The sequence below is a fragment of the Erythrolamprus reginae genome, chromosome 1, assembly GCF_031021105.1.
Source record: "Erythrolamprus reginae isolate rEryReg1 chromosome 1, rEryReg1.hap1, whole genome shotgun sequence".
Classification (NCBI taxonomy): domain Eukaryota; kingdom Metazoa; phylum Chordata; class Lepidosauria; order Squamata; family Dipsadidae; genus Erythrolamprus; species Erythrolamprus reginae.
Window position 1 is genome coordinate 282,016,782 of NC_091950.1, and position 14,236 is coordinate 282,031,017.

At 36.3% G+C, this 14,236-nt stretch overlaps 1 protein-coding gene across 1 annotated transcript in view; it reads right to left on the reverse strand.

The window, feature by feature from the left end:
• Window positions 1-767: 767 nt before the first annotated feature.
• The window catches only part of ELOVL4 (ELOVL fatty acid elongase 4), a 43,989-nt gene continuing 30,520 nt past the window's right edge, over window positions 768-14,236 (reverse strand). The window contains exons 4-6 of the mRNA XM_070739048.1: window positions 7,549-7,720; window positions 4,730-4,857; window positions 768-2,809 (exon numbers count right to left, since the gene is read on the reverse strand). Of these exons, the coding sequence (XP_070595149.1) occupies window positions 2,522-2,809; window positions 4,730-4,857; window positions 7,549-7,720 (588 nt within the window). The 3' untranslated portion in view covers window positions 768-2,521. The remainder of the gene's footprint in view (window positions 2,810-4,729; window positions 4,858-7,548; window positions 7,721-14,236) is intronic.

Genomic DNA, 14,236 nt, shown 5'->3' on the forward strand with positions numbered 1-14,236 from the left:
AATTGAAAATTGAATGTCATAAGCGTGCAGAGAGTTGGCTTCGTCTTTATTTTGTATCTCCTGAATTGCTTTATCCCAGGACCTCTGGGATATTTATTTTTCTCCTGCCTTGATTTTGAGTCAGGTCAAGGCCACATACAGTACAGTCTGGATTATTTGACATTTTTGGCTATCCGACTATCAGACCCCCATTTATGTCGGATAATCTGGCTGAAAATATGTAGTAAGACTTATTATAATCAGGCTTAATCATACTTTTGAATACTCTGCCAATGGGTAAAAATAATTATTCAGTCTGAATTATGTCAGAAAACTATACTACACCATAATGAAATGAAGGACAGAATATATCTAAATAAATTTTACTTTATTTTCTGACACCTAAATCTCTCTAGCTAAAATGATGCACACATTATGTCCTACTGATTTTAGTGGAATAACTAAGGAACTTTAGTGAAGGAACTAAAGAACCAAGAAAAAACTGTAATGGCCCCTCACTGAAATTATCAAAAATTCAAGTTATTAGTATGTGGTCCCACATCAGTTCAGATCAGAGAAGTAAAATTTAATTTATGCAGATATATTACAAAGTATGTGTAAGGGAACTGAATCTCATCAGTATTTTATTACTAAATTGGATTACTATGGATACGAGGTTAATCTAAAGGTTACTACCTTCAAGGAGAAGCTATTTACCTAAACATTTAAATTATCTTTAAATTTGAAAATTTTCAAGTTAAAGACATTATGAATATGAAAAAATGTGATTTTGTTTTTGTGTTGTTTATTGTAGACAATACAAGATAGGAAAAATAAAACAGAATATTCTGTGAGCTTCTATCTCAACTAAATAACTTTATTTCCATGATATAAAATATGCTGCTAGAAAGAACTGTTTCTGTAAAATACATGAGGATTGGCTCAGCGGTGGGCTTCACATACTGCAACAACCGGTTCATCCAGCAGTGTCACAAAACACAGAAATTCACTTGCGCTCACCGTCCTTGCATGAGTGCAGCATCAAAAACACGGCAATATAGGACGGGATTCCGACCTACCTGCAGGTCGCTACTACCAGTTCACTCAAACCGGTCCTAACCAGCTGAATCCCACCTCTGGATTGGCTCTTGTATTTAGAACAGAGAAATCTAAAGACCTTCTGGGCGATGCAGCTCTCCCTCAAAGTCACTCCAAGCTGGAGCAAATCATGACTTCTCTCCAAATTACCCTGGCTGTGCAAATGAAGAGTCACTGTTGTACTTTCTTCATTGTAGTGCAATATAATGTATGCAGTTCATAGTAGGAGAGCTTGAGGTGCTCTCTTAAACTTTAGAGAGAAGCCACAATGGTGCAGCAGAAGGGATGAGAAGAGCATCCATGAAAATAAGACTTAGAGAAGCTGATATGGAAAGAATAGAATCTTACCAAACCATTATTGTTCTTGCAGGGATGCGATTACAAGAACCATCAGTTACATGCACAGAGCCTGTTTTAAACACAAGAGTCTGGAGGTTTTACAGTACCAAAGAGCAAGATTATTGTGTGAATAAACAGTTCACAGCAATATAGGTACAGTGCATCTGGTCATGGCATTGAAGTGCTTGCTGCCCCAATTAAATTCCAGTAAACTGTGGATTTCAAGCCTTCAAATGCAAAGTTCTTTATAATTTTGAATCTCTCTCCTTTTTATATTGAATTTGTCCCATGCTTAATAAGTAGGCCAATAGCAAAGTAAAAATTGAGTTCTATTCTTGATCCACCCACTATATATATCTGACCATTGAAAAAGCATCAACACCATGCATTCCGTGCAATTGGATACAAGAATCGTTAAAAATGTTCAAACGTGGTTTTATGCTTGTTAATTAGAAAACACATTTTGTTAATGGGAGACAAATGTTTTTTTTCTAAATAATATATTACGGGCTCCTTATTTCAGAAATGAATATTTAATAGTAGTTGTTATTTTTTACCAAATAAAGAGGTAGGTGTATTTTCACACAATGAACAACAATGTAACAGACATAAGGGGGAAATTAGAACAACCTAATACAGCAATACTGCATAATTTAGATGAAGAAACTACAAATTATTAAAAAAGAGAGCAAACTTCCCTCTCCATATTTTCATTGAGGACTTTTTTTTCTTTTTTCTCAAAATATTGATTAGAAATAGTAGAATTTGTAAGCTCTCTTTTTTGAAAAGATGTCAGTTTCAGTAAATCAATTATATCCATAGTTAATTGCAAATTTAACCACTGGATTGACAGTAAAGAATATTTCAGCAATTCTTTCTTACGTTACCAACACCCGCAGTCTAAAAGTTTACATAAAGTTAACGAATCTCAATAATTACATAATTACAATAGGATTTTTGTTGTTAAAACAATCTTCATAAATAATGTTTTCTATCTCTTCAACAACCTAAAGGTCAATTGGTAAAGACAGGACAGTATTTCCTTTTCTTTTATTATCAGATTGAAGAATCCTCACGGCTCTCAATGTTTAAGGCTTGAATCAAGTTACTCTCCTTTAGCTTTCTTCTGCACTTTTCCATTTTCCATAACTGCGCCGTTTTCTGGTTTGCTTGTACCGTTTGCTATTACGCCATTGGTGATCTTGCCGTTCTTTTCTTTTTGCTTGAGACCCTTGGGCTGCTTGGGCATCTTGTATGTCCGATAGTAGAAGTTACCAAACAGAGCAATAAAAGTGCTGGCATAGATAATGACTCCCCAGTGCATCCATTTAGGAAAGGGGCAATCAATATAAATAGACAGGGCGGTGTGGCCAATAGCTATGTGGAACTGAAGCTGAAAGGTAGAATAACAGAAGGTCCATTAATCTTGATTATAACATTTCTGTTGGAGTTTAAATGAGTTCCCCCCTTCTCCCGAAAATGTGTCTGAATGCCGTTCATACATATCCTTATTTACTTAAAAATAGGGCTCTCCAATTATCTGTGTACTAAGGGAAGGAGGATTATTTCACATTATGCTGCTAAGAATGCAATGAAGGAAGATGCTATTGAAACAGGGGGGAAATTCCCACCATGGCTTCAAAGGGGATGAACATGTGATTCCTGCCTTCCTCCTCTTGAGCAGTGGTTCTCAACCTGGGGGTCGGGACCCCTTTGGGTGTCGAACGACCATTTCACAGGGGTCGCCTAAGACCATGGAAAAAGACAAATTTTCCATGGTGTTAGGAAATAAAGCTTCTATCCTGGTGCCTTGAAACATCTTTTTGCAATCTGACCAATCAGGCATTTACAGTGGGGGGTGTTGCTCTGACATTCCTGTCAATCAGCTTAAAGCTCTGTTGGGAGAATTGGTGCTAGGCTTATGGTTGGGGGTCACCACAACATGAGGAACTGTATTAACTGCATTAGAAAGATTGAGAACCACTGTTCTTGAGGTTCCCCAGGAGAAGGAAGTATCTGCAGGGTGTCCTCTATGTACAGATGCTCTCCATCAGAGTAACTCTGAGAAATCCGACTGATAGAGGTCAGTACTCTAGATATAGAGCATGTCTTCATTGCAGATATGAATCCCCTCAATATGAATTAGAAACAAGAGAAGAGGCTAGCAAACTGACTGAACCCTAACTTTGTTTTTGTGTTGTTTTCACGGGTGTAGAGTGGGGCTATTGTTTTTTTAATTGTTATTGTTTTTGTATTGGACTTTTATCTTTGTAAGCTGCCCAAAATCACTGAGAGCAAGCTGGACAGTCATAAATTTTCTTAAGTAAAGAAATAAATAACTTCGTTTCATGCTCTTGCCCGCTTTTAGGGTGCTATCCGGGGGCAATATGTATATAGATATACAGATGTGCACATGCATTCCTATTTATTGGAGAAAAAAATCACTAGGATTATTTTTTTTCTGAGAATTGGGAGCGTACCAAAGCTCTCTGTGTTATACTAATGTATCTATTTTCAGCAGATTTAAACAATTATTATATATAAGCTTTCTCCCATTATTCTTAAAAATATATACTCTGTATACAGCCACTTCTTGTTTAGTGACTATATTGGTTAGTTATCATTTACCAATACCATTTACTAATGGTAAGAAAACATTTTTTTTAACCAAAATGCACATTTATGACAAAAAAGCCTTTGGTGTGAAACTGATTAAGGTCTGATCAGTTTCAGGCAGTAGCACAGTTGGGCTACACATCTAATGAAGGCCACAGACCTGAGCTTGTTAACTTGGGATTAACGTTTTTTTAGGGAGGTTCTGCCCTGTGGAGAAAAGCAGCTCAGGAAGAGAGCTTTTTAAAGCAATATGACCACCCCGAAAGGTGGGGAAACAATGGGTCAGTCACAGGACTTGTAAGGCAGAATTTTATTTGAATGAAGCAGCATCAACTAGTGATCTTCGCAACATCCTTTTCTATCAGTGCATGCTCGTGTAGTGATCATTTTGCTTAATGACATGATTGTTGGAATAGAGTGCAGTCACTAACTGGGGAGTTATTGCATGGGAAAAGGGAGAACAGCTACCAGAGTTCTATCTTGTTGCCATTCCTGTAGTTCTCTACGTGCTGGAGGCAATAGTGTAGTTTCTTCCTTTATCTATGTGGGTTTCCTCATGTTGGAAAAGTCTCTCTCTCTCTCTCTCTCTCTCTCTAAAGATGGTATGTATGTGCATATTACTTTCAAGGTTCTCACACTGAAGAGGCCAATTTTTTTTTAAAACAACAGATTTTTTAAAAACGCAAATATTACTTACTAATTGCAATATGGTCAGGTATCGTTTCCACCAAAGGTACTTTTGGACCTTTGGGCCACAGGCAGCTAGTCCATAGTACATGTACATGACAACATGAATGAAAGCATTCATATGAGCTCCAAAAAATGCTGTTGGGAAGAAGAAACAAACACAAAACACATTACCAAAATTATTAAGGTAACCATATTCAATGATATTTAATTTTTCTCACCAAGGAGAAGAAAGCACAATGCCTCAATATCAGTTTCCCTTATCATTTCTTCTTCTAATTTTGAAAAATTGTAATATCTGAGGAGTAGATCAGAGGACAAGAAGAAGAAAAAGCAAGAGACTCCTCTGTTACTCGTGTAAAAGCCAACTTATGAGACTCCATAGGTAGGCACTCTATAGCTTGAATGCATTGGTACAATTTCATTGCCACCATAAATAGCTACAAATATCAGAGAATGGAATCATACTTCCACATCACTTGTTCTATGTCAGTGATGGCGATCCTATGGCACAAGTGCCACACGTGGCACGCGGATCCATATCTGCTGACATGCAAGCTGTTGCCCTAGCTCAGCTCCAACATGAATGTGTGTGCCAGCCAGCTGATTTTTGGTTCGCACAGAGGCTCTGGGAAGGTGTTTTTGGCTTCCAGAGAGCTTCCGGGGGGAGGATGTTTTTACCCTCTTCCAGCTCCAGGGAAGCTTCTGGAGCCTGGAGAGGGCAAAACACGAGCCTACTGGGCCCACCAGAAGTTGAGAAACAGGCTGTTTCTGGCCTCCAGAGGGCCTCTGTGTGTGTGTGTGTGTGTGTGTCAGGGAAGCTGTTTTCACCCTCCCCGGGCATTGAATTATGGATGTGGGCACTCACACATGTGCAAGTTTTTCAGCACCAAGGGAAAAAGGTTTGCCATCACTGTTCTATGTGATATGTGTGCCTGAAAAACTTGCTTTGTAATTTTACTACAGAACGGTACAACTAAGAGTAGAAATATTTGCTGAATACACGTCCATTGTTAGTCCTATAGAGTATAAACAATGAATAACTCTTCGATAATGCTAGTTATACAGATAGACCTTGATTTATAACCACAATTTATGTTGCTAAGCAACACATTTGTTAAGTGAGTTTTGCCGCAAGAGAATCCCTGCAATTGTTAAATTTGTAACACAGTTGTTAAGTGAATCTGGCTTCCCCATTTACTTTGCATGTTAGACAGTCACAAAAGATGATCACATGGCCCTGGGTCATTGCAACATCATAAATATAAACCAGTTGCCACACACCCAAATTTGGATCCCGTAACTGTGGGATTGCTGCAACAGTCATAAGTGTGAAAAACAGTCATAAGTCATTTTTTTCAGTGCTGTCATAAATTTGAAAGGTCACTAAATGAATATTTGTTCGGAATATATGACACACCTTTCCCCTCCTAAAAGAGGCTAAAAATTTGGGTGTGTCTTATACAGTACTCTGAATGTAGCTTTTTCGAAGTTTTCCCCCCAGCCCTAACCAGGTGCTAATGATCTTCCTGGCATGCAGGCTTGTTTTCATTGCTACTCACAAGTTTTTTCCCAGCCCTAAATCTTTGCAGGCTTGTTTTCATTGCTATTCCTTCTGCAAAAGGTTTTTTCAGCCCCAGTGATGTGCTAACGATCTTCCCTGCTTGCAGGATTTTCATTGCTATTCCCTTCGAAAAAAGTTTTTTTTTGTTTCAGCCCTAACCAGGGGAATGATGTGTTGAAGCTGCCCAGACTAATAACACTAGCCAGATGAATACCTGGTGGGTAGATTTTGTCCTCTATTTTCCTCCCCCAAAACTAAGGTGCATCTTATACTGTGGTCCATCTTATACTCCAAAAAATATGGTAGTCTCCACAGTTTTCTTGTGCTGGACTGAACACTCAAATGTAAAACTTGATCAGGTCAAAAAAACTGTTATTTGTGATGGCTCATTTTTCTAGACTTGTATTGAAAGGATTATTGATGTGCATCCTTTCAAACTTATAGTTTACAAATATAAAGTATATAGGGACTGCAGAATCATATGGATGGTTATATTATATAAAATAGAAATTATGAATGTATTATTTATTATTTAATAAATTAAATTTATTATTTAATTTAAATTAAATTAAATATCTAATTTATAGGTCAATCTATGGAAATATATACACAGGGAAATATGCATAATTAAAGACAGAAAATGCAAAGTAAGGCCAAGATTCTGATTTAAAGAGAGTTGTATGACTTAAGAAACCATAAAGAAAAAAGGAAAAGTGTGATAATTATTACAGCTGATATAATCTTTATCTACAATTTGTATCCACAGAGTAAAATGAAGCAGTTAAAACCAGTTTTCACAGCGCACAAAAATAAAATAAATACAAATATTCTAAGAATAAATGGAAGTGTTGTTGAATTTATTACAACTTAATTGATTAGATTCTTTCATCACCATGCTAAATTAAGCAAAGCACAATCAAAAAATGTATCTGCCTGTGGTTGCAGAATTTTAGTTAGGCAAGTTAGATCTATCTGTTGCTTCATGCAGTTCATAGACTTAAACACAAGGGGAAGAATATGGATTTAAAATCTGAATCATGCACTTATGCCAGTGTGAAAAGTGTTTCACAAGACTATAGTAATCTATTTTTCCTCCCCCTCATTTCCCAGACAAGGAAGAATATACTTTTAAACTGCACCACAGAATTAAGGCATACACATTTTTTATAAATGTAGTACAGAAAATATTTACATGCTAATACTCTATATGAATATTCATTTTATTTTTAATATTCACTTTCCACTTAGTAGACAAGTTTACTCACCTTGTCCTCCTGCAACCCATTTGATGCCAATCCACCACAAAGTAAACATAGTGAAATGGTGATAGACGTGAAGAAAACTGATTTGATTAAATTTCTTTCTTAGGATGAAGAATATTGTGTCCAGATACTCAATTCCTTTTGATATGTAGTACCACCATAAAGCTCCTGCTATCTGTGCAGCAAAAGAAAATATATAGACAAGATCAGACCAATGTACCACGTAGCGTAGGATCTGCGTCACTACGAAGCTTTAATTACTCAATTTGTTCTTCTGGGTTAAAAAGTTACTGCACAATTTACATAGTATTTATCTCTTCCCTTTGATTGTTTGTCTCAATTAGTATGTATTTAAATGAAGAGTTAAACATTATTTTGTCAACTTAAGATAAGAGATGCGAAACCATTTTGTACTTTATTCTCCCAAAAAAGTCTTTCATATATGTATCTCACATTTTCCTGATTTTAGCCATTCAAAGTCTTATTATGAAACAAGCAGCTTTTGTGACTTGGAAATTAAGATAAAATCAGATATGCACATAACTTTATCAGATCTAGCCATTTTATACTACAAGTGTAGAAATATGATTAAAATTCTTATTTTCATTTACATATTCACAAATATTATCTCATTCTTTCAAAAGATAATTTTGTGGGGGGGAGGGATAACATGTGTATATAATTAGTTTTTATATTGCTATTTTTATTATTTGTAAGTCATCTAGCATCATTCTGGACAACAAGATTGACAGCATATAAATTACATAGTAAATAAATAAAAATAAATAGTTATTGAAAGTTTCAAAAACAAGAGAAAAATGCAAACAAAAAAGTGTAAAAATGAAAAAGGCAGAAATAACAGAGCCAAAGTTCAAAAAACAAAACAAGGTAGAAGAAATATAGAAAGGGAAAAAAGATATAAAGAAATAGTTTCTGACCTTTATAACAGTTATAAGTATAATTGTAGATTTATCTCTTTCTCTAAAGTTACACTATGAATGTGAGGAACTGTCTCTTGCCGATTACATCTACCCGACCCATCAGAGTAGGGAGGGAACATTGCGGGTCTCTTCACTGAGGGAGATACACTTGCTGGGACACAGAAGAAGGGCCTTCTCCATGGTGGCTCCCTCTCTCTGAAAGGCACTGAAGACCTAGTTCTACCAGTGGGCCTCAAGAACCCAGAGTGGAATGGACTCATTAAATGGCTCGTGTGATCTGCTGTCACCGGGGCAGGAATGAGTGGAAGACGTGTGGAGGGATGATTTTGTTATATTACACCATATTAATTTATTTGATTATTTTTCAAAGTTTGTATTATTTTAAATGTAGTTTTATATTCTGTAAGTCACCTTGAGACGCCATGCGCAAATAAGCAATATAAATTCAATAAATTAATAAAAAATAAAATAAATATGTCTATTATTTCTATAGTCTGTTCTATTTAAGCATTAAAACAATACATTTTACATACATACATACAAGGTTCAGGCAGCAGTAAACAGATACTATTTTGTCTAATGAAAGTAAAGGTACTTCTAATCATTGTGATTAGAACTTCTTAACCAGAAGTCTTCAAACTTGGCAACTTTAAGACTTGTGGATTTCAACTCCCAGAATTCTGGGAGTTGAAGTCCACAAGTCTTAAAGTTGCCAAATTTGAGGATCCCTGTTCTTAACTGTTATGAACCAAGATTAACATTTACTACTTTTCAGGTTCTGCTCAAAGTACAAGTCAGTGCTCTCAATTTATAAATAAAGTGAATAGGAGTGATGTTTATATGCAACATGTGAAACGATTTTAATTCTATCGCACTATGCACATTTAAAACTTTCAGGATCTATAAATATTTATGAAAAATATGGTAGAGTAAGAATAGATCATATAAACAGTGGTGAAAATTCTTTTTTTTTTAATTACCAGTTTTGTGGGAGTGCCTTGATGGGCATGGTGTGCAGTGGTGTGGCTAGGTGGTGCAAAATCTCCATTCCCACACCTACTCCAGGGGAAAGATAATGTAAAATCCATACTTCCTCCCTATTCCTGGGGGAAGGATATTGCAAAATCTACATTCCCACCCTACTCTGTTATTTGCTGGTTTATTTTATTTATTTATTTATTTATTAGATTTGTATGCTGCCCCTCTCCGAAGACTCGGAGCAGCTCACAACAAGAATCAGTACAAAACCAATACATTAAAACAATTAAAAACCCTTAATATAAAAAACAATCATACATCTCATAGTTCTCCGAACTACTCAAAATTTCCGGTACCAATTCTCCAGAACCTGTTAGAACCTGCTGGATTTCACCCCTGAATATAGGGTGTTACTTAATCAGTATCTCTAAAATGTGAGTCTTTCCACAGTGGACAACTGATGGCTCTCTTTTTCTAAAACATACAGTAAAGCATAAAAGTTACAGTTCACATTGTCCCTATGGAACAACATCTAAACTAGTCTAGAACACTTTGATGGTGTCCTTTCAACTCAAGTAGTTTGCAACACATGACTAGAAGAAACAACCAGGCTTGGGAACCTGCAAGGGATACAAGAAGGGACAAAATAGCAAAATGTGTGCGATAGCATCATTCAGATGTCAGAACTTGTATACTTGCATCAGATGTTGGCAAGCAAATAAGTAATGGCAAAAATCTGTACAATGCTACTGCACCCATATTGTCATTTTGCTATCGTCAAAATTTACTATGGAAACTGTTGCAATTATTCTCCCACCTCAAGTTGTGTTTGTAATACTATTCAAATATTATTTAATAGCACAATGAAGACACAGTTAATCCTAATCATGGGGTAATGAAAAGATAAATGGTTGGATCTTTCCTAAATATTCCATGTCTTAGAAGACAATTCTATTTATTTCTGATTATTTTATTTCAGGAAAACATTATAAAGAATTGGTTTCTGATGCTCCCCGCTCCTTAGAAGTACACTGCGTGATTTTGCCTTCAGTCAGTCATGCATTATTACCTTGCCTAGTCATAATACCCTATTATGGTTGAGCTGCTTTGAATGGTAATTCATTATTTTACACAAATGATTTCTTGGGCACTTGTCAGGACTATAGGTTTATGACCACAATTAAGACAGAAATTTCCATTGTTTCCATAAGGATTGATTAAGTCAATCGTTATGATTTGATCACATGACCTTAGAGGTGATGGATGGCCATAAGCACAAAGACTGGTTGCAAGTCACCTTTTTCAGCACCACTATATCTTTGAACAGCCGGTAAACAAATGGTCATAAGTCAAGGACTACCCACATGCATTTAGAACAGGTTCTGTTGTATTAGTACAATATCCAGAATAACATATTGTGTTATTCTGTATTAATTGCAATAAGATTAATGCATTTCTAGCATAATCTAAAGCAGATCTGGGCATTTTACAGCCCCTGGGATATATCTGCCCTTTGCCAATCCTCGTCTGGCTCACATGATACCAATTAGAAATCAGAAATCAAATAGCAGTAGCAATTTGGACTAATGTACCACTTCATAGTGCTTTTACAGTCCTCTCTAAGCGGTTTACAGAATCAGCATATTGCCCTCAACAATCTGGGTCCTCATTTTATCCACTTTGGAAGGATGGAAGGCTGAATCAACCTTGAGCCAGTGGTGAGATTTGAACTGCTGCACTACAGCTAGCAGTTAGCTGAAGTAGCCTGCAGTGCTGCACTCTAACCAATGCGCCACCCTGGCTCTAAATGTAAATAAGTGTACTGCAGGGGTCAGGAAAAGCATCCAAGTCAGGCTGTACTCTGTGCAATTGCTGTGCACCCCTTCAATTGGCTGGCAGCGACAGGAGGGGGAGGAGAGAGCAAGCATTTTTCTGCCCTTGTGCAGAGCTCAACTCTCACCTAGATCAGGTAACATCAAATCAGGATGTACATTGGTTCATCCCTCCACATCAGTCCCAATTTTTCATGTGGCCCCTTGGGAAAATAAATTGCCCAGCCCTGATCTAAAGGATTAATATGCACTGCTCAGAATAAATAAATAAAGGGAACACTAAAGCAACCCAATATAACTCCAAGTAAATCAAACTTCTGTGAAATCAAACTGTCCACTTAGGAAGCAACACTGATTAACAGTCAATTTCACATGCTGTTGTGCAAATGGAATATTCAATGACAATATTTCATTCATTCAGTTCTAGGATGTGTTGAGTGTTCCCTTTATTTTTATTTTTTTTGAGCAGTATATTTGTCTAAACATTTTTTTAAAATTAAGATTGTTATCAGAGACCCCATTTGTTGCTTTGCCTATCATTCATATGTCTTATAATTCCTTTAAAGACTTTAACATTTTCAGCTTCAAGTACAGTACTGTAGCTTTTAATTGAGATGATGCTGTTCAACATACTGCAGAGCTTAAAACTAATGATCTACATAATAATTTTACCATTGTCAACTTTTGAATGAATGATTCTATAACAGTGAGCATTGGTTTCAAGTTGATTTTTTAAAAATACGAAATTTGTTCTATTGTACTATTTAGATGTTCTCATGTCCTTGTTCTATGTCGGTTTTATTATTGAACTGCAATAATATTTTTATATGTCTATAAACTGGCTTGAAGTAAGTAGCCTGGAAAGACAGCATGAAAAGCATGTGAATAAAACAAATAATATATTCCAGTTATTACATAGCAATCTAGAAAGTTCATGTTCTGCTACTATTTGAAAAACCAAAAGTAGTCTCTCCTTGCTTTGTAACACAATATTTCATAGCTAACAATATTAATACATGAATGAAGGCAAATATATGTCTCCATGGATAATGTTGCAGGATCCAATTTTGGACAGCCACCCAAACCAGTCTTCCAAGCTAGAGCCGATCTTCAGGGAACATCTTTCTAACAGAGTGTATATTTTGGCCTGTTCTGTGTGTGGTATTTATATAGCACCTGTTGTTATATGGCTTTTTAGATGTTGATTGGGGTGTTGATGATTGACCACCAGCTAAGGAGGTGAGGGCTTGGCAGCACAAGCCAATGACTTAATAGCCAGCCATCAACACCCCAATCAACATCTAGAAAAGCCACATACAGCAGACAAAACTTCTGGTCCAATGGAGATTGCAATATTAATACATCCCATTTTTTTTCTCAAATGTAAAGAGGGCCATCATTAAATGTTACTGTAAAACATGCCTGTTGGTTTAGATCAAAATCTTCCAGTTCAGCACTCTGTTCCCACAATTGCCAATTCAACGCCTAAGGGAAACACAACAGCAGACTCTTCTCATTTGTATTTTTTCATCAACTAGTATTAAAGGACAGAGTGCACCTGAGACTGGAGGCAAGAAACAGCCCACACAACAAAATAGGTATTTTAGATGCATTTGCTCACTGCAATGAATCATGTGGTTGACTGGCTTGGGGCTGTTGTTGTTGTTTTTTGTTAGAAGGGCATGATTTCCATTGTTGTTTCTTTCATTAAGTGTACATCATCAAACCATGGGATAGGATTTTTGAAACTGTATATTAGTTTATTGCAAATCCCTTCTGAGTTTTATACTGACAACTTGTTTGTTGGGGCCAGGGAAAGAAAGCTGGCTTACAGTCCCATCCCCAAAGGAGTTCCATCTTCAGGCATCTGCAATGTTAAAACAGTCACAAAATACAAGGTGACAATAGTGGTACTCTCAGATGAGGAGTATCACTATAGTCCCATTGTAGTTTGTTGTTTTTTAAAAGTTCCTGTTTCTGTTTGTATGCTATGCAGAATTGGTAGGTATGGTACAGCATGGAGGGATGGATGGATGGAGGGAGGGAGGGAGGGAGGGAGGAAACTGTCATTTACCTTCCCCAGATGAATACAACAGGGACATTTTTCTCTTTCTCTTTCTCTGCAGATTGTAGTTTGATCAGTCTCTCTATCAAACATGACTCTTAATTAGATAACCTTTTCCCGATATCAAATTAGGCCCTGTATTGTTCTGTTTTTTCAAAGTTTATATTTACGTATATTTCGGATGGTTCCTGGTATCGCTGTAAGGAATGCAACTATACAATAACTGCATGAAAAACAGTTTTTGATTGTTGCTCTTTCCAACCCTAAAAATGTTGGAAATAAATTATATCAGGAAGTTCAGGAAGTTTATCTATACTTCTGTTTATCAGCCAGGTAACTCTCCGAGAAACACAACGAACTATGTCCACAGAATTTTGATGATCCAATAATTTAGGCACTTTGTCAAATAATGCAATAAGGTTTGTCTAATCAAAACATGATTTTCTTTGACAAACCCACATTGGCTTCTACTAATAGCTTAGTTCCTTCCTTCCTTCCTTCCTTTCTGCCTTCCTTCCTTTCCATTCATTCATTCATTTCATTCTGAGCCTTAGCTTTCCTGACTTCATCTTTGGGCTATATGCTGCTTTGTCCTCTTTACAGTTCTTATACTGTTCTTTTTGTTTTTCAGTTTATCAGAGAGTTCTTTATGCAGCCATACTGGTTTTGTCTGGGTTCCCTTATTTTTTTCTTTTTCAGTGGTTTTGTATTAAACTGAGTTTTTATCATCTCAAGTTTCTCAAGCTTCTTGAATTGTTTTCTCCTTTAATTAAAATCTCCTTTTAATTCCCAAACTTTCTCTAAGCTTGTTGAAATCAGGTCTAAAAAATAATTAATTAAGGACATTAGTTCGACTTTGTTTTAGTATGTATGCC